The sequence below is a fragment of the Chanos chanos genome, chromosome 16 (genome assembly GCF_902362185.1).
Source record: "Chanos chanos chromosome 16, fChaCha1.1, whole genome shotgun sequence".
NCBI lineage: Eukaryota > Metazoa > Chordata > Actinopteri > Gonorynchiformes > Chanidae > Chanos > Chanos chanos.
Window position 1 is genome coordinate 13415328 of NC_044510.1, and position 23014 is coordinate 13438341.

Genomic DNA, 23014 nt, shown 5'->3' on the forward strand with positions numbered 1-23014 from the left:
ATGCCGTGGAGCAATGGAGCAGTCTACGATACAGGTAAAACAAATTCCAACTTTATATCGCTTTGGTATAAGTCGGAGCCCCCCAGATGCTCAAGATTGAATCAATTACTCAAATGAATTTGAAAATGCGCTCGATATATTGTTGTTATTTTGATATATGCACGATGTTTTGCCGTCTCCCTAAATTTATTAAGAAGTTGAATTGATTGTTATCAAGCCAACGAGTCGAGAAATTTTCAACTTCGCTGAGTCAGTCGAAACTTTTATTAGATCAAATAAAATACCTTTCGAAACGTATTATGGTTCACGTTTTTGGGAAAACTCAGTAACAAAATTTGTGCCGTCGACGCCGCTAAATTTAATTCCATGTCAATATTTCGATGCTTTTGTTAATGATTAATTTCTTTGTGTGTCGTGTCGGCTACCTAGGTCCTCATTTTGCCCCCACCCCCACATTTTCACATTTGCTTAACAGAAATTGTATTACCTTCCTCAAATAGGCTACGGAGCGATTTCTTTTAGTTGACTTTAATACGCATTTTTCTTCCATTTAGACGCTCATGTTAATCTCCTCGCTGATTATACTGAAGGAAATACTGCAACATTTTTAATGACGTGGTGGCAGTGAAAACTTGAAATATTTTTGAAGGAAGAGCTAGGTGGAGCAGTCGATTTACAGTAGACAATGATAAACTATTTGGCTTGTTTTTTTTATATCTCTTTTCCTTGAGAGAACCGAAAGAAAAAAAAATCGCTTCACACTTTTGAGCAGCATGAATATAAAACTGATATCGAAGGGAGCAGTACTTTCGACATGTCAGGGGCTTTGGTTGGCTTAATGGCTTCATATGTTATTAAAGACAATAATACCTATATAAGTTTTTTTTTTTTTTTGTGCAAATAACACGTCACTGCTATAGTTGAAGGAAGTAGGCGTGCATTCTTAATATTGGCTCATTCATTTGTATAAATATAGTTAGGTTGAATGAAAATGTATGGGATAAAAAAACACACACACAAACACACAACGAAGAGTTGTAATTTTTCCACATCGGACCATGAAAGGGTGCAACCATTTTGTACTTTTGACCAATTCAGAGGGGAACGTTTTCCAGTCTATTATATCGGAATATCACGTAAACAGTATTTGGTATAGTCCACTGTAACTATAGGAAGCCCCAAGGTCACAAGCAATTGTTACTCAAGTGATCTCGTTCGTCTTTTCGGTGTAACTGAAACCTCAATAACACTTCTAATCTTGTTGGGTGTTCCTATTTAAAATGCTCTATTTTGAAATATGAGAGACATAGTGTGATATTTTGAGGTTTTATTTAAGGTTCGGGAAGCCTCGATTTCACCACTAGCTCAACATGTGCACGCAGAGACCCTCTATGCCTCACCAGTGGGCGGGGGGGTGAGGAGGGGGTGGTTTCTATATGTAGTGAGGGACGTAGAGAGCACTGTTATTAGTTTCCTACCAGGACAGCGTTCATATAGGGCAGTATTCACAACTTAACGGAAAAAGCAGTCATGAGTAGGGAAATGCCATAAATGTTGGATGAGCCAAAGCAACTTGGCAACGTTGATAGAATTTTTTTGTGGTTTAAATAATGGTTTCAATTAGCTCTTGATTCGTAATCGAGAGTTCTTTTTTTTCCATTTTATCATAATAACCTTTAATCCATTTCAGCTGTATTTTTGTTGCATGCTCCCGTTTTAAAATAGAATGTAATTTGTAACGTACACGAGTACAAATCATATTTTCACCGTAATCTATGGAAAATTTTCGTCTTCATAGTAATAACAGTCTCAGTGTTTTTCTCCATTACTATGTGGTGTACTGTAAGCAGCTTATTACAATGGAATGTGTTTTCATACATGGATATATAACTAGTGACCTCTTAGGAATTCTCTGGTCTTAATGAAAACAGTCAGAACACACTGTAATTTATTCCTGTCTTAAAAAACAACAACAGTAACAACAAAAAAACTTGGTAAGCTTGTCTGTAGTGTAGGTGGAGAGCAGGAAAACTGCTATGTGTGAACGGCTGGTAAAATAAGAGCAGAAGAATGTGAGCGTTTGCCAGAAACACTGAGAAGATTTGAAGAGTGTTGTGTGTTTTATTGGTGGAAAGGATAATTTGAGTCATGTGAAAGGAACATAGAATGTGTGTGTTAGTGCAAAGTCTGTGTGTGTATGTGTGTATGTGTGTTATCTCTTAGCCTTAGCAGCTGATTTTTGGGGGGGGGGGGGGGTCTCTTTTGGTATGGGAACATATTGTTCTTACGTTGGTGTTTGTTCCGCTGCTATAAAACATGCTTTTATGTTTTTTATATATATATATATATATATATATATATATATATATATATATATATATATATAATCTTAATGGAGAACACAACCAAGTATTTTTCATGCTCTCCACCATCAAGGACAATACATTTTACTTTCAAAACTATAACTACACTGTACACTGTAGCATGCAGGGATGGAATCATTATATAGACTTCACAAATACACACACACACACACACACATGCTGACTCTCTGTTCATGTCTTTCCCAGTGGTTAGGTGCTCCCAGCTGTTTGAGGGGTTCTTTTGCCTTTTATAAGTCGGTGGGATGCAAGTCCGAACAGGGAGCCCCCCCTCGCGTATGGAGGCTGGGAGAGTTCTACTTTGTACGCTGTGGCCCTCAGGAACCTGTGTGTGTCGCAGAGGTAACTCTGCTCTGGGAAGACCAAACTCGGCGCCACCTGCTGGCCAGTTCCAGACTTTATTTCCTGCCTGAGGATACTCCCAAAGGCAGGACTGGGGACCATGGAGAGGTAATAAGATATTTAGTTATTTATTAAGTTTTTAATACAAATAAATAAGTGCATGAAAAGAAGACTATTTGGTGTTAGTCTAGTTTTAAAGCAGTGCTACGTTTTTTATAAATCCAGATTTGTTTTTACATTTCAGCTTAAAATTTTTTGATGTGAATTGGTGTTAATTTTTGAAAAATCTGTAAGGGAGTTTAAGACGTTTAACTGAACATCATGGCAGATTATGATGAAATAATTTTCTTAATACAGTTGTGAAAACATATAAGAATGATCCCCTTTAATCGCGAGAGTAAAAATAACAGTTGACATATTTTATAACTCTTCTATTTTGTTTAGATATGAATAGAACGTTGAAGTAGAATGCCCCCCCCCTTTCCCAAGGGAAAAAAACTATCTTTCAAAATGCCACCCTTCCACAAAATGCCACCCTGGTTTTTCTAACTATGCAGAAGTTTGGCATCGTCAACTTGTCAGGAAGTGGAGAAAAAGAAACAAAAAAAAAAAAAAAAAAACAGAAGTTAAAAAGAGAAAGAGAGGAAATCTGAATGTTATCTGAACGTACTTTGTGTTACAATTTAGTGAAACTTCATGTGATAGGACATGTACTGAGGGGTTAATTTTTTTTTCTTCTTTCAACGGAAACCCGCTGTTAGATGTGCTGTCATGTTAAGCCATAGCAACCGTCTGTGTGTAACCATTTAATATCTTGCATTGCTTTTGTGCACCCTGGTGTTTGTTTCTTCCTTAGCATGCTGTGCAGTCAAACTGCTACCATGTCAAGAATCCAGGCAAATCAGTTGATTTAAACTTAAGGGAAGTTCAAATTGTTCTCTCAGGCGATAGGCAATGCATCAGAATGCTGTCAAAGCAGACATTTTGCGCTGTGCGTGAAATACCGAATTGAGACGGAAACTGCTTTTTCAGACCGAGGATGTATTGAGTATTTTGATTCTTTGAACATTTGAGGAGTCAGGATTGATGATTTATTCGACGATCTGGCAGATTCCTCAGAGATTATAACTTTAAAAGACTTTTTTTTTCTCCCCCCCCCCCCCCCCCCCCCCCCCTTTGTTACAAAATGGATTTGTTTCCCCTGTGAACTTTGCTTCTAGTTCTACATTTTTATTACTGGTCTGTTGTCAAGGATAAAATTACAAAAACAGAGACAAGTTCACTTTAAAAGCACATATCACCCTCACAACGTCTCTGTAGCTTCATAAAAAAAGAAGAAAGAGACGACTCAAAATGCCAGTTCGAAATGTCAGATGCTGCCCAAGCATTTACATGTTGAAGGTAGTCTGTCTTCGCCTGGGGGAAGTGAGGTTTATTGTTACCAGTTACAACAGTACAGAGAGAGGAGCAGGAAAGTTCTTGGTAACATGCAGCTGTCTCTGCATAGATGGCTGGTAGCAGAATAAAACCTTATACCTTTTGTTAAACACTACGTGGAAAGCGATCCTGAAAGGGTGATAAGCATTATTGGATTCTGTCGAACTCAACTATGAGGAATATAGTAGTTATTTATTATATTGTGTGTGTGGTGTGTGTGTGTGTGTGTGTGTGTGTGTGCGCGTGACAGGATGAAGTCGTGGCAGTGTCGAAGAAGATCGTGGTCCGAGTGGAGGATCTGGTGAAGTGGACTTGTCCGGAACCACCACACTGGAAGGGCGGGTGTCAAAAGAGCAACGGACTACACAAGTCCGACGGCCTGTCCACAGGTACGGAACCCCTGGAGACCAAAAGTGAAGGTAAGTGTTTTCGCCACGAGCCTGGGAGACGATGTCATGTTAAGTCTTATGAAGGACTTGTTTGGATAGATGTAGTGAAACAGATTATGAATACGTTCTTACACAACATTTCCATCAACTCACAGTGTTTGCATTCACTTCACAACTGGCCTTTTTTTTTTTTTTTCCTGAGTGATGTTGACTGAAGTACACATTTGTATAAAATGGTGCATTTAGTTACTCTAAGGCATATAATGGAGCTGATTTTGATTTAATGTTAAACTTGGCATTCGTAGTTGGCTGGTCTGAACCCTTAGTGATTGAGTTTGATTTAGATTGATTTAAGTGCCATTTCTTGTAGATGACTGTGTCTGAACCTTTCCTTTCCTCTTACTTTGCTTTGGTCTGTTAAACCAGATAATAAAAAGTAGGCAGATCTTCCCCAAAGAGTTGGTTTTTTTCCCCCACTATTCAAGGACTTCCTCCTTATTGCTGTCATAAGTGGAATTTCTTTTAAGTCAGCCCCTGTACAGGAAAAGAGCCATTTGTTCTGAAATGCAGAAGCATTGTTATTGGCTAGACATTCTCTCACAACAAGCATATTTTGGACTTCAGCCTTACTCATTACACCCCACCTTAAATTTGAACAAAACACTTAACACTAGCGCTCCCTCTCGCAGATGGTGCCCATGTAGAACAGCAGAGGGTTAGGGTACTCAGCTACCCCCAGTACTGCCGCTTCCGTTCCCTGCAAAAACGGGTCCAGGATCAGGATGGATACCTGGGCTTGCAGGACCCTCATCTGTTGGCTTTGGGAGGTCTCAAGGTAGCACAGCCGAACACACGGATTCTCTACTGCAGAGACACCTTCAACCACCCTACTTTGTACAACAACGCCAGTGTCCTCACACAACTGGGTGAGCACTCCTTCTACAAAACGCCACCGCTCACTGTACACCGTTATACCAATTCAGAATTATTGGTACCACTGTGTAGACTTATCTGGAACGTGCTTTAACATTGTTATCAGGTATACTGTTTTAATATCTTTTTTGAAAGGGGACTGATCTTAGTTCCGCTAACCCTAAAAGAATGTATTTGAAATCTTTGAGGCAGTGAAACAGGGTGGAGCACTGACAAAAAAAAATGTGTCAAAAGAAGAATCTTTTGAACTATTGAAGTTGTAAACTGGCATCATTATACACTGTTAACACTGAAATGATTTACTTGCTCACTCTGCAATTAATTGTAGCATCTCAATACTGTGACTCTCCCGCAATAATTCATACTTAATCAGCTTTCATCAGCCTCTGTTTGAACAAATTTTGCTTCTCGATTTTATTCAGGATGTTCCTCACTCAGCCTGAAGGGGAGACCTCGAAAAAGAAGAGGAAGAGACAGTAAAGGGCTGGAGCAGCCGAGCTTCAACCAGTCTGAGTCATGGATGGAGAAAATGAAGGTATTGGGTTTTGCGTAAACCCGTGGCTATAATCTCACCGAGAGCATCACGACATGAAGTTCCATTACAGGCCTACCCAGTTAAAGTCACTACATTTCTATTCGGAGAGAGACATGTCTCGGATTCACTGGGGGAAACCCGGTCACGCCACATGGTTTCCAACTGTGGCTTAGAGTCTTAAGGGAATGCAGTTTGCGTGGACACGCTGGTCAGGGTTACCCCTCCCACTGCGTCGACGTGGTTTTTGTCAGTCGGGCAAATTTGTACTCGCCAGTAGAATTAAATGAGTCATGTCGCTTAACTGTCCCATTCAGCGTGTAGTCTGGAGAAACCTGTAAAAGATGGTAAAAGAAAGAAGGAATGGGGATGGGGTGGGGGGAGGCTGCATCATTAAGATTAATTTTTATTTGTCGAAAACGGGTTTTCAGTAAGCAGTGTCAAATCATATTTGCAATCATCATTCTGAATGTTTGCTTTGTTTATCATATGGGATTATGTACTGAGTTTCCAAAGGCTTGTGGTCGGTATAAAATTTTGCAGTTGACTTATTATGAGTTTGAACATGATTTCACCATAACCTACAGAATGGAGAATTTTAACAACAGGAAGTCCTTTTAATTCTGTGGAAGCAAGACAATTCTCCACAAATCAGTTTTTATGTTGTGATACTGAATATTTCAGTCCATTGGGATATGGAGTTATGATTCCACTTCGTTGCGCCTATTGTCATAGGAGAATGTGATGGGAAGCGTGGAGATGCGCTGGGAAGGGGGATGGCTCCCCCATCCTGAGGAGCAACTGTTTCTGGACCAGCTCTTTGCCTTCATGGAGCGCCGTGGTTCTCCCATTAGCAAAGTGCCTAATCTGGGTTTCAAAAAGAGTGAGTATCTTTCTGCTACATCCCCCATACGGCTGGACTAGGGTCAAGGGCAAGTCCCTTCCAGCTTCATTCCCCCCCAAAAAAAAACGATGTCCCATACAGATTAAGGTTCTTCAGCTCTTTCCTTCAGGGTATCTCCTATGTGTTGTCATGCTTTAGTAAAAAAAAAACAGTAAGGTGCTTGAATGATTGGTGCCTATCCCAATGCTCTTATATGGTTCGTTTACCTTGTGTCTTTTTCTGCTGAAGCTACTGAAATTGAAATAGGACCTAGCATCTTGAAACAATACTGCACGACTGCTTGATAGTCCTCGTCTAAACTGCCATTGGTCCTGTTAGGAGAGCGAAGGTCACAAGGAAAGGGATCACTGAAGAGAACAGGAACAGGGCCCAGTCAGTCAAATATTTAAAAAACGTATTTGAGCCAGGTCTTTTGGTTATACATTCCTAACACCTTACTAAGCCATTGTGTGCAGGACACAAGCTAATTATTGGAATGATGTTGTTGCCTTCAGCTGGAATGAATATTTACTCTGTTAATGACCTTTTTACTGTTTACTCCCCACAGTTGACCTGTTTCTCATGTATTCTGTGGTCAAAAGACTCGGGGGTTATGAGAGGGTGAGTAGAGACATGGAAACTTCCACAAAGCATAGCTTTGAACGGAACAAAAATCCGGTATATGAAGATGTAATGAAAGCTTCTAACTGTGAGAAGATGCATTCATTGTCCCTGTCCCTTACCCATAGGTGACATCCCAGAGGCTTTGGAAGACTGTGTACAATGAGTTGGGAGGCAACCCAGGCAGTACCAGCGCTGCCACCTGCACAAGAAGGCATTACGAAAAGTGAGTGACGCCGTCCAATTATGTTAAACCAGTTGACAATGCTGCGTTACTTAACTTGCGGTTACTCAAGAGCTGTTTGGTTCTGGTTGACGTCTTGCAGGCTTATGTTGCCTTATGAGCAGCACCTGAAAGGAGGAAGCCCAGAGCTCACCAAGCCCAAAGCTTCCACCGGGAATACGATTGTCCGAAAGCCTGGAAGGGGTAAAGGAGAAGAGAGCGCTGTGAAGAATAGTAAAGTCACGGAACAAGTAAGTCTTTACGCAGGCCGAGAATCCCAGGGATCAGCTCTTCTCTTGCCATATAATTGTATGTATTAGGATTATGAAAGGCAAGAACTGATCAGTATTCTGAGAAATGTGCTAAAATGATAATGTGCAAGGCGGCGGGGGGGGAATCCCGAGGGTTGGCTTGAAGAAATAAACTGTGGGCTTGTGGAAAGAGGTCGACTGGTATAAGCAATATAGCTGCAGTCTTATTCTGTACTTTGTTCAGACTATATCTGTTCAGCCTACTCCTATCTGTAAACAAGTAATTGAGGAGATGTGGTAGTAATCCTAAATTTACCAAAGAGATCGTGGCTGCCTTCAGGCAAGACTTAGTAGAGGAATGTCTTTTTATAATGTTTCAATCTCTTTCTTTCTCTCCCCCTTGATAGGCAACAACATCAGATGTTGTAGTGGTGCGCAAGAGGGGAAGACCCCCTGGCAAACGGAATGCTAAGCTCCTGGCCAAAGCCAGTGTGGGAAGACCACCTTCCCTACGGGCTAAACGTGACTTCAACCAAGTAGAGAAATCACATTCTGAACCCTCGACTCCTCACCCATCAACTGTCTTCCAGGAACTGAAACATAACAATATTCCTCTAACCTCAGGCCTGTCCTCTGTATCTTCTCCACCTATCCCCCATCCACCACAACAGGAACAAGGCCGTCAAACAGAGCAGGTGGAGGCTCAAACTCCATCCCTGATGGTCCCGCCCTCCCAGAACCAAGCAGGGGGCTCTCTGGGTGGCTTCAGTCCCACCAAAGGCCTGTGTCCCCTGGATCTGTTCAGAACACGACTGGGCCTCAGTGGAGTGGTGGAAAGTCCTGGGATAACGCCGCAAGACCCGGCCACCTTCCTCCAGACACTCCTGTTCAGCCAACCCAAGACTTACAGCCCCGAGACTCCTGAGAGTTTCAAGCATCAGTGCATGGGATGCAGGGCAGAGGATTCAACCCAGCTATGTCAGACCTCCAGGCCTCCCCTACCACCACTACGGATCCTCCCATTGGATATTGACTGCAGCCTGCAGGTGCGACAGCTGATGCGCACACGCTTGGGTTCGACGCATATGAGCTCCTTTACCAAGCGACTGTCCGAAGTTTTGGCACAGGATATTGGCAAAACTTGCCCACCGGACGGCCTACCTTTGCCCGTGCCTCCTGAACAAGCCGTCCCTCTCAACCTTAGCAAACGGGCCACGGTCAAGAGGCCGGCTGATGACACAAAGCTCAGGGAAGCTTTGCCTTATCAGCCACATGGAGACACGGCTTCAGTAAGGGCTAAGAGGTTGAAGCTGGAGCCTGAGGACCTCAGTCTCCCTCAGAAACGGAATGGATGTCTGTATGGGTTTCCGGCGACCCAGGACCAGCCGGCTGACTTGAGCTCACCCTGCCGGGCCAGGGCTTTCCTACCGGACCAGACCGAACAAGGTCTGACCATTTTTCCTAGAAGCAATCTAATTCCCTCATCAGACAGTCAAACTAGTAGCATCCATGGTGCTTCACATGGCCTCCCTGTAGCTCATGCTCCTCATGTGCCGAAACAAGATGTTGAAAATTCTGATGCAAATGCCGTTATGTTGAAACCAGAAGATGCCTCTCCGTGCAGGACAGAGCCAGAACGACCACAGGTCAGTCAGATATCAGAACCATCCCCTAGCAGCGATGTCACCGACCAGCCGGTGGCCTTTGATGATGTCAAACCCAAATCCGACGTGGTGCCTTCACTCAAAGAACTTCCGAGCTCCCTTCTGTCCCAGCCATCTCAAAGCTGCTAGTGGGAAAACCTAGAATGTTCACTTACTTTTTTTCAGCAAGAGTACAATCACTCCATTCCTCTTCACTGCCAGTTCTGCAAGTGTATGTTGATCAAAGAGAGAGAGAGATGCCAGTGCTCAGTAATCTGTTAAATATGTGTGTTTTGAAAACACTGCCAGTCCTTGACTTGACACTAACCTTTAAAAGTGTTCCCTCAGACTGCATACATTTGTGCAGCTTGAGTTCTTCAAGACGTGTGGTATTAGTAAGTCAAACAATCATTTGATCATTTGGTCAGCCAAATAAACGGACATTTCGGTTTTCTCACTGAAAACGTTTTGTTGCTGGTGTCCTTTACAAAGTATAGTTTTTAGTATGCTGACTTTTTTTTTTTTTTCTTGTTTTTGATCATTTACAGTTGTCATAAGTGCATTAGTTTCGAACAATATATTTAAGAGTTTATGTATTGTTAATTTGTTTGTAATGTGCTTATGTGCATTTTAACATTATTTGTGTATTGTAATTGTAGGTCGTTGTTGGTGAGTCTGCACAGCTACTGTACTTTTGTCTCCCTCAACCATTCTCAGAACCATCGGCTTTTGTGCCAAGTAGCAGTAACTTTAACCCTCTGGACTCTGATAATATATGCCAACTGTGCTGATGAATTGACAGTATAAGTTTTCTTGTGCCTTCTCCTTTTTTTTTTTTAAATTAATTCCTTATGATAATTGCTGTTATTTTTTGGGTTTTTTAAAAATGTTTGGACCTTCTTGTGCACGGGGTGTTCAATTCCTTTAGAGCCAAAACTGTTGAAGTTGGGTTTATATTGGACAAATGCTGTCCTTCGATTGATTTCACTTTTTTAAAACCGTACTAAGTGAACCATGGCAGATGACTGCTGTGTTTGGCTTACAAAAAACAACAAAAAAAAAAAACTGAGGTTTTGTTGCTGGGGAAATTTTTTTTTTTTTTTAACGATTGTGCAATGCTTTCATTTCATCGATGCTCATTGTTCTTATTAGGTCGTCAGCATTAAACATTGCCGCAAGTTAACTGTATAATGTAGATATTTAAGCGTTTTATTTAAGTAGCTTCCATGTACTGTGTAACCATTAAGTGCTTGGGTAAAACGATTCATGTCAACGATCAGATCATACATGAGGAGAGCAAACATTGAAATATTAGGATTTTTTTTTTTTTTTTTACCCTTTTTCTGTCTAAGAAACGCGACACAGGTTTACAATTATGTCAGATGATCTTGTAAACAAGGAAACACTATATTGTGAGTTTTGCATTAACCTATTAGCCTGCTGTATAAAATGTTTCATTCGTGTGTTTTTTTCCTTACTTGAATACCTGCCACGTGGTAAACAGGTCGTTTCATTTTTCTTCACTTTGTGTTGACAAGTTTCATCGTTATTGAACGGGTTTCATTATTTGTTCCTCTAGCATGCTCATGTGGACTCTTTGACTTGCTGCCATACAATGTGTATTAACACTGAATATTTATAATAAAAGGTTTTTATTTGCCTCGGTGTCGTATGTACAAACAAGGCATTGCTATCGAGCGCAGTAACTTTACTTCTCGCGAGATCGACTGTTTGACACTGAGAGTCTTTTACCGCAAGGGGGAGATATTGTATACGCGTTTTGTGTTTTGTTACGTTGTCGAACATGTCCGATAGTCTCTGGGCGACTAAACTAAATGCGTAAGACCTGTGAAAGGTCTTACCATAAAAGCAAGATGGCATTCATAGGATGAAAACGTCACTGTTGTGAATAAAACTACAGAAAGTTACCACATAGAAGTCTGGGTAAAACGAATTTACGGTTTGGTTAAAAGTAATGTACTTTTCAATGGCATTATAGGTTTTCATTGCGCAAGAAATATTCCTTATATTCTACATAGCAGAGACAGAGTAACTTTCTCAAAACTTCCTCAAAAAGACCACCAGCTGTAGATTAATCTCAGAGTAGATAATTAACTAAAGCTAAGCAACACAGCGGCAATTGAGCTCCTCAGTTCTGACTCATTTCGGGAAAAAAAATGCATGATTAGTCATGTCAAATTGAAGCCATTGGCTCAACGCTATCTGTTCAACGTTACTCTGTAACTAACAGGGGTATGCATGAACTTAACCCAGAGTATTCTGTCTGTCATTTTTGTCTGATATCAATGCAGCAAAAGAAACACAGCGAATAGACAGGAGATTGTCTTTAAAAAAAAAAAAAAAATTAAACGTATTCTTTCATAGCCACAGTCCTTCATGTCAGCCCCCTTCTGAATGTGTTCTAACAACACCTGAGTTCACATCACTGTAGAGGTGACCTGCAGTCTAAACTCTGACGCTGAGAAGGAAATGAACACATTCCAATGGTTCTCTAACACGAAAGCTACACTGTACCACGCTGTTCAAATACACACTGCCAGGAGGGCCAAATATAACCCCCCCCAACACACACACACATACACACACACATTCACACACTCGCACGCGCACGCGCACACACACACACAGGATATGTTCCTGCGTCTTGATTTGTGATCTCGCCCTGGATTCTGTTGAAATGTTCAAACTCGGTTAGGGATCTTTTTGTTTGAAATTCCATACGGTCAGCTTTTTTTTCCACTGGTCAGTCTCTCTGCATTTCAACTTAAAATTCTTGCCGTGAGTCTTGCTTTCAAGTATTTGATATGTGGCTTGAGCTCTCACCGTGAAGCAAGAATGAAAGGGGGAAAAAAAGGACTCTTTTTTTTTTTTTTTTCAACCCATTTTATGTAGCTAGTCCAACTCTGAATGTTGTTAAGGGAACACAAATATATATATATGTGTGTGTGTGTGTGTATTCAAAGTTTCATAGTTATTTACAGAGCAGAGGAACGGAATGAAGAAGTGAGACAATGGATCTGTTGTGGTTCTGTTGTCTCTCTCTCTCTGCTTCCTCAATTTTTTTTGTTTCATGTTTCAGGAGTAAACAATGTTGACCTGTTGAGAATTTTGCGAAGCAGGAATTGCTCATTTAGCCAGATGACTCGAGCTAAAACACACACCCGGCCAATAGGAACGCTCCCACGCTGTTCTGCCATTGCACGGTTTTGATTTTTGCCTCGAGTTATTTGGTTAACTGAAAAATTTCTGCTTCGCTGGGTAACGTCCTGGGTGCTATTGTCGTATGGTGTTTTTAAGTTTTTTTTTGTTTTTTTTTTTAACTTTCTGCTGAAAGTCATTACTTAATAATCCAGTGACCTTTCACACTTTCTTTCTATCAACCATCTGTTTGTTTGGCCTGACATCCCAGGGGGGAGTGTGTGTGTGTGTGTGTGTGTGTTGAGGGAACTTGGAGATGAAACAGTTTGGGGTCCACAGAATTGTAGATCCAAATATTAATTTTTGGAGAGAATTTAAGCCCTGTTCATGTTCCTAAATTCAAATACTTGCGCACTGGTCAGAATATTGCCTGGATCAGCTGCATTTATCAAAACATAATAACTTTGATCATATTTCAAGTATTATATACATATATATATATATATATTTATATATATTTTCTGTATCTTTACCACAACACTAGGGACACTTTGTTGTGATCCTCCCATCCATAAAAAAAAGGTTTTAACTGATTTAATGTTTAGTTAAAATATTTACCAATAGAGGGTCTCTACAGTATGCTCAACATGTGCCCAGCTGTATCAGTTGTATTCTGTGTCGTAGTTCTAACCTCACGTCATTAAGGCTCTGTCTGTTTTATTTTACCCTGTTCTCCATTATTCATCATCATTACTTGCGTCCTTATGGGTATTACAGTCGTTACAAATCTAATTAACGTGAACGAGGGCCTACTTGGCCACACACACACCCGCTCTCTGCCTGTTGATGGACAGTCTCTGCCTTCGGTGCTCGGTTGTGGTTCTGTTGGACAGATGTCTTCCCTCAGAATCCTACCCCTTCCCTGCTGAAGATAATTGGTACCTTTGCAGGCTGCAGAGAGGGGGAGTGAGTGAGAGAGAGAGAGAGAGAGAGAGAGAGAGAGAGAGAGAGAGAGACCAGGCACTGGCAGAGTGAAGAGAATTAATTAAGGTTAACCCACTTTAATGGACAGCAGAGAGGAGAGGGGAGGGGCCACGACCGGCTCCGGGCCAAAGGGAGAGCCTTATTGGAGGAGACAGAAAGCAAGGAGATGTGTGTGTGTGTGTGTGTGTGAATGTGTGTGCAAGCGCATGCATGCATACTTTAACGTCAGATAGTGGGTCACTGACGTGAATCTCGGGCTATTTTTGAGAGGATGGGACCTGATGAGTTCAAGCTTGAGTGAGTGAATGAGTGAATGAGTGAATGAATGAATGAATGAATGAATGAATGAGTGAGTGAGTGAATGAGTGAGTGAATGAATGAATGAGTGAGATAGACAGAGAGTGAGTGAGTGAGTGAGTGAGTGAGTGAGTGAGTGAGTGAGTGAGTGAGTGAGAGATAGAAAGTTAGTGAGTGAGTGAATGAGTGAGAGAGTTAACGGTTGAGCAAGGGGGTGTGAGTGACTGAGTGAATTAGTGAATGAATGAGTGAGTGTGATAACTTGTGAATGTGTGTGTGTGTGTGTGTGTGTGTGTGTGTGTGTGGAGAGAGAGAGAAACATATAGTTTCTTTAGGTTTCAGTATCACAGCTATATAGTGACTTACACTGACTGACTGCCGTTGGCTCTGAGCCTTGTCTAGGATTTGGGATCAGATCCTTGAGGTCCTTCAGCTCTGTTTAACCAAAAAGTCACACTTAAGCACAGGTCCCGGACCAGCCCTGTCCTCATACTATGGCAGTCCGCTTTAAGCTGGATGAAGGGTGGAAAAAACAGGCTTTGTAGGGTAAGACAGTCTCCCTAGACAACTACTGTGACTGTGAATGGTTGTACTAGAAAGCCCGGTACAATCTCAGAGCGTGCAGTCCAAATAAATCCAGCGAAGTTCTGTAAGAAGGGACATTTTTTATGTTGTGACAACCAATGAGATAGAGCCATAATATTTTTAGCAATGGCCACCAACCATTAGCCCATGAATGCAGACGCAACACTAATTATATTACACCCCAAGGTTTACAACAGCAGACAGAGGGAAACCCTCAGAGGTCTGAATGCAGTTCATTTACCTGCTATGTGAATGACACTAGATTCAATGAGAAGAAAAAGAAGAAGAAGAAGATTTGATGTACACACACACACACACACACACACACACACACAAACGATGAACACGTCACCAAAGTTGACATGTCCGCTGAAACGGCCATACGCTGTCTGTCATTCTGCCAGGGTTTTTTCCTTCTAAGAGAACCGCAGACGTGTAGACGGCCATAGTGTTGCGCGAATGCACTTTTCTCTTTCACTCAGACAACAAAAACATCTCAAGGGAGTCTGGCTACATCCTTGCCAGAAACAACCGTCAAACGTACTCCCTCATTTGAAAAATTACGAATCGAGCTGGATGAGACGAGAACAGCACAGTATAGTAGCTCCTGGCTTAAAAAAGTGTGACTTAACTTTTAACCATAAAACCACATCTGTGCCCAGTCTCCTGTATCCTATGCCACAGACTATGGTAATGTTCGCGATATTCGTGCCCGTTTTAATACAAGAAATCACAATTTAATTGCGCACTCGAAACAAAAAATGTCCATTCTAAATTGCTGGGATTCTGAGTCTCGAGATGTCCTCCGATTGTCATCCCACGTTTTTTTGTGCTGACGATGCTGAAGCGCTTTAACTCAGGCGCTAGGACCTCGCTGCCGCTTGCCAAAGCAGGGCTGAGAAAGAGACCAGCACCGTTTCTTTGTTCCAAGCGCAATCTCTCTCTCTCTCTGCCGCTCTCCCTCCCTCCCTCCCACCTCGCAGAGACTCTCTCGGCTCTATCCACCACTGTCTCACTCTGGGGTGGATGATTGCAGAGGAGGCAACATGGCTGTGAATCTGAGTAAGAACAGACTGGCCCTGCTCACAGCCTATCAAGACGTTATCGACGAGGCTACGTCCACCGACTGGTAAGCCAGTTTGGCATTGTTTCTTACAACATCTCGCGAATTTTTTAGAGCGCTTTTACTGTGGCGTAAAACTACGAAACGACCGGGCAATATTGTAAGTATGCGTGCGGATGGATGCAGAGTGACTACGAGCACGCGCCTACGGCGGATGCTGCATCCCGTCCCCTAAAATACGGGTCCGGAGAATCCTCCTTGTTTTTGTCTTATTTTTTTGTTGCTGTTAAACCAGGAAATGCAATTGGACGTAAAAGAGGAAAATTGCTTTTTTTTCTGAGTGTGGAGTTTACGAGTTTAAAAATGTCACAAACTCAATAGACATTTGTGATTTTACACAGATCCGCGAGTGTACTCTGTGTGGTCTGATCGTGTAATTTCATAGCGAGATCACAGCACTCAACGATGTGACGGTTTTGTTAGAGGTGCGGTTTTTCATTGTAACCCAGAGTTCTGGACAAATGTTGACCAAGAGGAGGTACTCTGCTGTTTGCTCAGTGAGAGGGAGCCTGGAGTTTAACGATCGTCATTGATTAACTGAAAGCAGCTTTTAGGGTGATATAAAAAGATTTTTTTCAGGTTAATATGTCTTTTTTTGACGTAATTTATTTATTCATTTATCTATTTATAGCGGCGTAGCATCCCAGTGAGGGTGTGAGTGGGCGAGGCATGAGCTTTAGGTCCGTCTCCCCTTCTAATTCCATTAAATCTCATTCGTCCTTCTTTTAACGGTAAAATGTATCCATAACATATTGCGCCTGACGTAAATGGGGTCGCTGCAACCTTCACTTGAAAAGAAACCCAACCGATAGTGTAAATACAGTACGTGGTACTCAGGGGCATAAGGCTACCGTACACCCCCACCACCACACAGTGAATCCCAATTTGATGGCAGTGCGGCGGCGTTGCGTCGCTCTTTTGTGTGGTAACGCAATTTCAGAAACAGCCTGTGGGAGTATCTGTAAATCAGTGCGCCGGTCCGGTTGTATAAGATCAAGCAGGGCATTTTTTTTAGTTAACATAACCAGCGCGGTGACGTAGCTGTCCTGAAACATGCTGTTTGGGAACGTCCAGTGATTTTCTTTCTTCTTAAAGATTAGAGCAGGTTTGGGCTGATCGCGTGAAACAGTATTAAACATGCAGTCCACACAACTTTCGATAATATCGAACTTATTTGTATAGGTGCGCCTCACCCGCAAAATTCATTTCACGAGTCATTTGCATGTCAGGAGTTAAAGTAGTATCTTGAATGTATGTATCCATTACGGGAGGTCTCTGGTGTCCTTGGTACTGTACTTTACCTCATGTTTACAGAAATTACGAGCTGTAACGAGAAAGTCTCAGACATCTGAATGTAAGTCTCGCCATTCTTAATTCGTTTTCAACAGCAGGGATCATCTTGATAACTGTATGTCAGGTTTACCACGGTACTCAGGCAAAGGAATTCCCAGAAATTTCCTTAATGTAAACCACTCCACCAGATTCACATAACAGCCTAGTACATCATTAAATGTTCGCCTTAATTTTCCCCGCCTCTCCGTTTTTACCGCGAGAGACGATCCTAATAATTGAAAAGGTTAATATTACCTTCATTTGTTTTGTGATCCCTCGCCACTTGTTTATCTGATAATGGGGGTGAATCAGCTGATAATGCAAAACACTCTAGTCTGCCCTCATTACTCACACTTGAACTGAGATGAACAAAGCCATGGCTGTCAGCCATGGTTGACCCTCTAAACAACAGTTGTCCTCTGGTCTCCATTTAAATTCCATCTCAAAACTACATGATCCTGGCTCAGGATTACTCTGTTCTTCCATTGGCCTACTGTACATCTTGTTCATCACTATAGTACACGCATAGACACAGGCACACACACACACACACACACACACACACACACACACACACACAGACTAGCCATTAAATCTCTGTGGTCAATAAACCTAAAGTGAGTCTATGGTACAGGAAAAGGCAGGACCCAAATGCCATAGGCCAACATCACTTGGCAAACTACCCTCTAAAACTTAGGATGGTTTTCAAAAAGCTGGTGGACACCCCACCCCCCCACCAGTGTACACACACACACACACACACACACACACACACACACACACGCACACACCACTGTCTCCACAGAAGCAGGTTCTAAAATAAAACCTCTGAAGATGACAAAGGAATCTATGCTGTGTTCATCTGGTCGTTGAAGCAAGAGGATTTTCCAAAGTCGTTCAGAATGGATTTGGGCAGATAATTGCCATCATGCCCAAGGACCTGAAAGGCCTTTGAAGTCCCTCCCAAAGTTGGGAAGACTAGATGCTAATGCACAATGGGAATATCATGAGAGTTACTGAATATCAAACGAACCCTAAGTAGAAGAAGAAGAAGAATGTTCCGTGGAGAGGAACTGCTGATTCATCACGGGCTGGGGAGATTTAGTGTTATTATGCAATCTCCGTTCCTCTCTAAGATCAATTACCTGTCATGTTCCCCTAATGATCCTGATTGTGTGTCTAAGCACCAGCCAGACTTTTATCAACTCTGCTGTGAATCACAAGTTATGAAGGTCGCAGCGGTGTGGGGTGGAGTGGGGATGGATTCTGGTGAATGCTGTAGATTTTCAGCCGGTGAGATCACCAAATATTTCGATGACATCTTTATGGACGATTCCTTTGTTGGTGGTGGTTGTCTGGTGTCGGTTACTGCGTTGTTGGTGTGAGACCCCTTTTGTCAGGACCTCAAGGTCATGACTGGTTTCATATATCGCTGAAGCAGATGCATCTCAAGGTGTCTCAAAGGAATTTCCTTCCAAAATCAGATAACCCTCTTCCTCTAGAACATTCTTTTTATCGACTAAATCTGATGAGAAAATTGACGAATTGTGACTAAAAAAAAAAAGCAGACTAGATAGGATATCAATGGAAAAATGTGAATGCATTCGAGCGGATCCCATCACTGAAATGACAAAATGTACATATGAAAGTTTCAACTCATTTTTGTGTGTGGACAAAGATTATAGGCAGATAGTATTCACATATGTAGTGTATTGTGTCTAATGATATCCTCAAACGATACCCTCCTCTTACCAGTGTGTGTGTGTGTGTGTGTGTGAGTGTGTGTGTGTGACACATCACTATAGAATATTGCACTCTGTTTTACTGCATGGGCCTATGCAAACACTACATTTCAACATGTAGGCCACTGGGACATTCACAGTGCTCTGCTTTGACCCAGTAATGGTGTGAAGACTAATGTTGAATTTGCTCAGATGTGATAGGCGGGGGTGGGGGGGGGTTTCTTCTACTTCGTGTCTGACCAGTGGAGTGCTTATGGGGTTACGACCTTGTAAAGGACACCCAGATATGCGAGAGACTCCAAGCTTTGCATTGCTATTGGGTGTTTGCTCTGAATAATTGAGTGGAAAACCAAATCTCATATCGATCCCACATGTTCACAGTGAACATAGAGGTTCTTTTCACCAAAGGGTTATTGGAGGCTTATGGACTTTGATGGGGGGGGGGGGGGGGGGGGGGGGATTCAGCATGGGACGTCTTGTATAGCATTTCTGTGGAAAACAAAGGAGAGGAACTTTCATCACGGGCCTCACATTCTCCGTTAGCGCGTTGATCAGTCCAAACTCAACACACTTTTAATTATCGGAAGCTGACTGTTTACCGGTTTTGAAATACGAGGTATTGAATGCTAAATAAAAAGTGTGAGCTGATGAGGTTCAGACAAAGTCCTTTTTTTGGGGTGGGGGGGGGGGGCTGTTGAAATGTTTTGCTGCTGCTATACTTTATGTCTCCCATCAAACGGTTTCGCATGAAATTCAATGGAAATGTTTTTCAGCCATAACAGGCTTAGCATTGTGCGTCGAAGCATGGTCTCTTTGAAGTCCTCACACATGGCATCTTGAAATGAGATTAAAATGGAAAAATGAGTGAAGTCTCTCTCTTTTTTTTTCTTTTTCTTTTTTTTTTTTTTGCAGTTAATTGCACCAGAGCTGAGTCATTTGAATTGAGTTTTCCCCTCTCAAATGATGCCACGAACGAGCTTTTGTGTCTCGATGTCAAACCGTGGCTCTGGAAACTTGTATCTCCTGCAAGCGACTGTTACTTTGGCCCCTTTACAACTATTTCTTCCTGTGGAAGAACAGATCCTTTCTGCCGGGAGAACAGAGTTGGATAGCGGAGTAACTCTTTTAGCGCGCTCTCAAGTCTTCCAAATGGCACACAAAGAAAGTTGGAGAAATTGCAGTCTGAATAGAGAGAAAGAGAGAGAGAGAGAGAATGTGTCCAGGAAGCGTTTCTCCTGTTGGCGTTGGGCTGCCAAGTGATGTTTGGGAAACCAGCTGACCAAGGGTTCAGAACATTCAGGTCACATGGCGCAGCAGAATGAGGGGAAAACGAAAGCGTTTACCGAGTTCTCGTCTCACCGTTTACAGCCTTTGAAATACCAAAGGCCTGAAGTCTGAAGGATTGGACTTGCATTGACTCACTAAATTTTAATGGTACTCAGCCCTGAATGGTTTTTCATGACTGAGCTTTGGAGTGGGTTTGCGAAGCATTAGGCAATAAATGTCATGTTGCCGTCTCCTGGAGCATTCAAGCTTATAAAATTTGGAAGCATGACTCAAATTTGTCCAGACAGTTTGCTGGTAAGGACTGGGAAAAATGTCATTAAGTTCTCCAACAAGTACAGTACTGAAACCCTTTAGACGAAATGCAAAGCCTAAAGTTGGGTAATTGAAGAAAGTGGCCAAGGGTGTGTTTGAGTTATCCATCTTGCTGCAGAGACACAGACAGTGTATTATGGAGCAAAATGATTCCTTGGCCTGATGCCCTCCTGCTTCTCAAAAGTATCTGTTAGAACAGACCAGATCACATGACCCAGCTGGCTAATGCCTTTGCTAGAGCCCTGTGTTTTGCCCTGGCTTTGAACGGGGTCCATTGTCGTCCAAGGCAGTTCTTTGCCTGGCTCTCAACCCTATGTTTTTACTGTACTGGAATCAGGTCCTCCTCCTTGTTAGGTCCAAAGCTGTAACAGTCTCCTGAATCCTTTTGAAGAGCCTGTAACTGAGGGATTGCCTCTCTGAATATACTCAATTCCTGCCTAGTTTTCATTCGAGTTTTCTTTTTTTTCTTTTCTTTTTTGCTCATATGACAGGCGTTCATTCCAGACCTGGAGGGCCACGTAGCCTCTAAGTCGCAGCCAATGTTTACGACACCTGATCTGACTAATTAGCTCATAGCTTTAGCTTTGGAGGGTGAATCTATTAATTCATTGTGGTGGAAGGCTGGAGTGGCGCCACGCAGGAAACGTAGCGCTCAAGGACTTCGCTGAATAGATGAATACTGCCGGCTTAAATTAAACGCGTCAGAAAATGTTTTTGTCAGTGTCGAAGAGCCTTTTCAAAAGGCTATAGACTGATGTATAAATGGAATTTTGCCTCAAATATTTAATATCCTAGCTTCATGTCTTTCTCTCTCGCTCTCCCTGTCTCTCTCTCTCTCACTTTGTCTGTCTTTCTCTCTCTCTCTCTCTTTCTCTCACTTTGTCTGTCTGTCTCTCTCTCTTTTGGTGATAATTTATGACTTCAAGCTTACCCATGAGTGTGCAATCTGACATTTGCTAATTGGAGCACAATTTTAATTAGTTTTATTTTGCATGAGCTCAATGCTCTGTGCAGGGCGGCTTTCCTCGCTTTCGCCTTCAATTTTGTGGTATTCGGGTCTTGGATGCTTAGATGAAAAATAAGTTGGGCAGTGATGTCTTTCTGTTAATGTGTTGTGTTAATATTTCAGCACCCTCTGCCATTGACGTTGTTAAAAAAAAAAAAAAAAAAGTCAAAGTGTTGATGAGCAAATATGTACTGTCAGCACTTAACAGTACATCTGCGTCAGATGCCCAACCCTACAAAGGATGGTTAGCATAACTCTGTTGACACGTTGCATGTTTGTTCTGGCACGAGGCAAATTAGCGCTAGCGGTCTGTTAGCAGCCTGTGAGCGTTGGTTTCTGCTCTGATTGGTGATTGTTGGATACTCTCAAAAACAAGTCAAAAAGCGAACCAAGTAACTGAAAGGGGGGGGGGGGGGGGGAGGTAGAATAAGAACAAAAAAAATAAAATTTTCCACTCTGAAAGAGTCTGTCATGCTTAATTATTTGGATAATTGTGATGTCAGAGGGAAATTGTAATAATGTATTTCTTCTCTCCCTTGAAACCTTTTTTTTTTTTATATCTGGAAGCATCATGTTTTTTTTGGTTAGTGTTTTTAAAAGACTTTTGAAAGACTTTTTCCCAAGCAGATCACCCATCCCTCACGTGCATAAATGGTCTCTCCCAAATGATGGAAGTCACAAGCATCTTCCAGCGTCCTCTTTAAATACAGCTGTAACCTGCATAAGAATCTGATGACAAACAAATTTGAGAAATTACCCAGGATGGTGTGGTTTTTGCACATCTGAAAATATCAGTTCTCCCACAGTGCTCGGGGCACGGTTGTGAAAATGCTACACACCGATGCTTGAAAGCCGCTTGGTGACATATGGGCAGAAAGAAACATGCAGGTGTGTAAGCCAACCAAACCATGGGAATATGCTAATTTGTCAGCATGCTAACAACTCAGCTAACAATCCCATCGAGGGGAGAGGAGGAAAAAAAAAGAAAAAGGGGAAAAAAAAAGAGTGAGCAGCCGGGAAAAGGTGGGAAATATCCGACACTGATTTGTTTTTCAGAAGTCTTGAAGTAATGAGGTAACTAACATCTTCAAATCGATGCCCAATTACAGTGCTTAACTCAGTTATCATGTATCAGGTACTTTTTAGCAACCATGAGGCTTTCGTTGAGAAAGACGAGCAAAAATTGACACAAGTGTTATAAAAATGGAAGTTGAGGTGGTGAGGAGATGTCGGGAGAAGAGACAGCTCAGATCTTTTAAAGGGCGGATTTGTCTCAGGTCAGAGCGTTTTGTGAGTTCGGAGATCCATGCAGGGGTTTAGGTCTTTCCCGCTGTGCTCAGGCCCTAGCAGAGCTTCCTGTGAGGAAACGCTCGCTGAAATAACGTTGCTAGCATCCGCCCCCCCCCCCCCCCCCCCAGGTGGTGGATGTGGGCATCCTCCATCTCAGAAAAGCTCCCATTTTCTCCTGCCTCTAATTCAGAGCGAGGAGCTGCTTTCTCATGATCTGGGGAATTGACTTTACAGCTTAAGGTTTCTTCACCAAATCCCAGCT

The 23014-nt window shown here is 42.3% G+C and overlaps 2 protein-coding genes across 3 annotated transcripts in view; both read left to right on the plus strand.

Moving 5' to 3' along the window:
- The first annotated feature begins 1 nt into the window (after nt 1).
- On the plus strand, nt 2-10107 carry LOC115829600 (AT-rich interactive domain-containing protein 5B). Its single transcript, XM_030793747.1, has 10 exons — nt 2-34; nt 2571-2831; nt 4411-4585; nt 5239-5475; nt 5905-6017; nt 6750-6897; nt 7466-7518; nt 7647-7744; nt 7845-7992; nt 8400-10107. Exons 1-10 carry the CDS (start codon nt 14-16, stop codon nt 9783-9785), a joined length of 2640 nt encoding a protein of 879 aa, XP_030649607.1. The 5' UTR covers nt 2-13; the 3' UTR covers nt 9786-10107.
- A 5529-nt stretch (nt 10108-15636) lies between these two features.
- dbn1 (drebrin 1) overlaps nt 15637-23014 on the plus strand; it is a 59366-nt gene continuing 51988 nt past the window's right edge. For both annotated transcript variants that reach the window (XM_030793211.1, XM_030793212.1), the window contains exon 1: nt 15637-15789. In XM_030793211.1, coding sequence (XP_030649071.1) covers nt 15707-15789 — 83 coding nt within the window. In that variant the 5' untranslated portion in view covers nt 15637-15706. The remainder of the gene's footprint in view (nt 15790-23014) is intronic.

Bases quoted from the DNA above. Each gene is read 5' to 3' on its own strand.
- LOC115829600 (XM_030793747.1), top strand. From the start codon at position 14: ATGGAGCAGTCTACGATACAG. The intron at 2,832-4,410 runs GTAATAAGATAT...TGCGCGTGACAG, and splicing joins GGACTGGGGACCATGGAGAG to GATGAAGTCGTGGCAGTGTC. The intron at 6,898-7,465 runs GTGAGTATCTTT...TACTCCCCACAG, and splicing joins TAATCTGGGTTTCAAAAAGA to TTGACCTGTTTCTCATGTAT.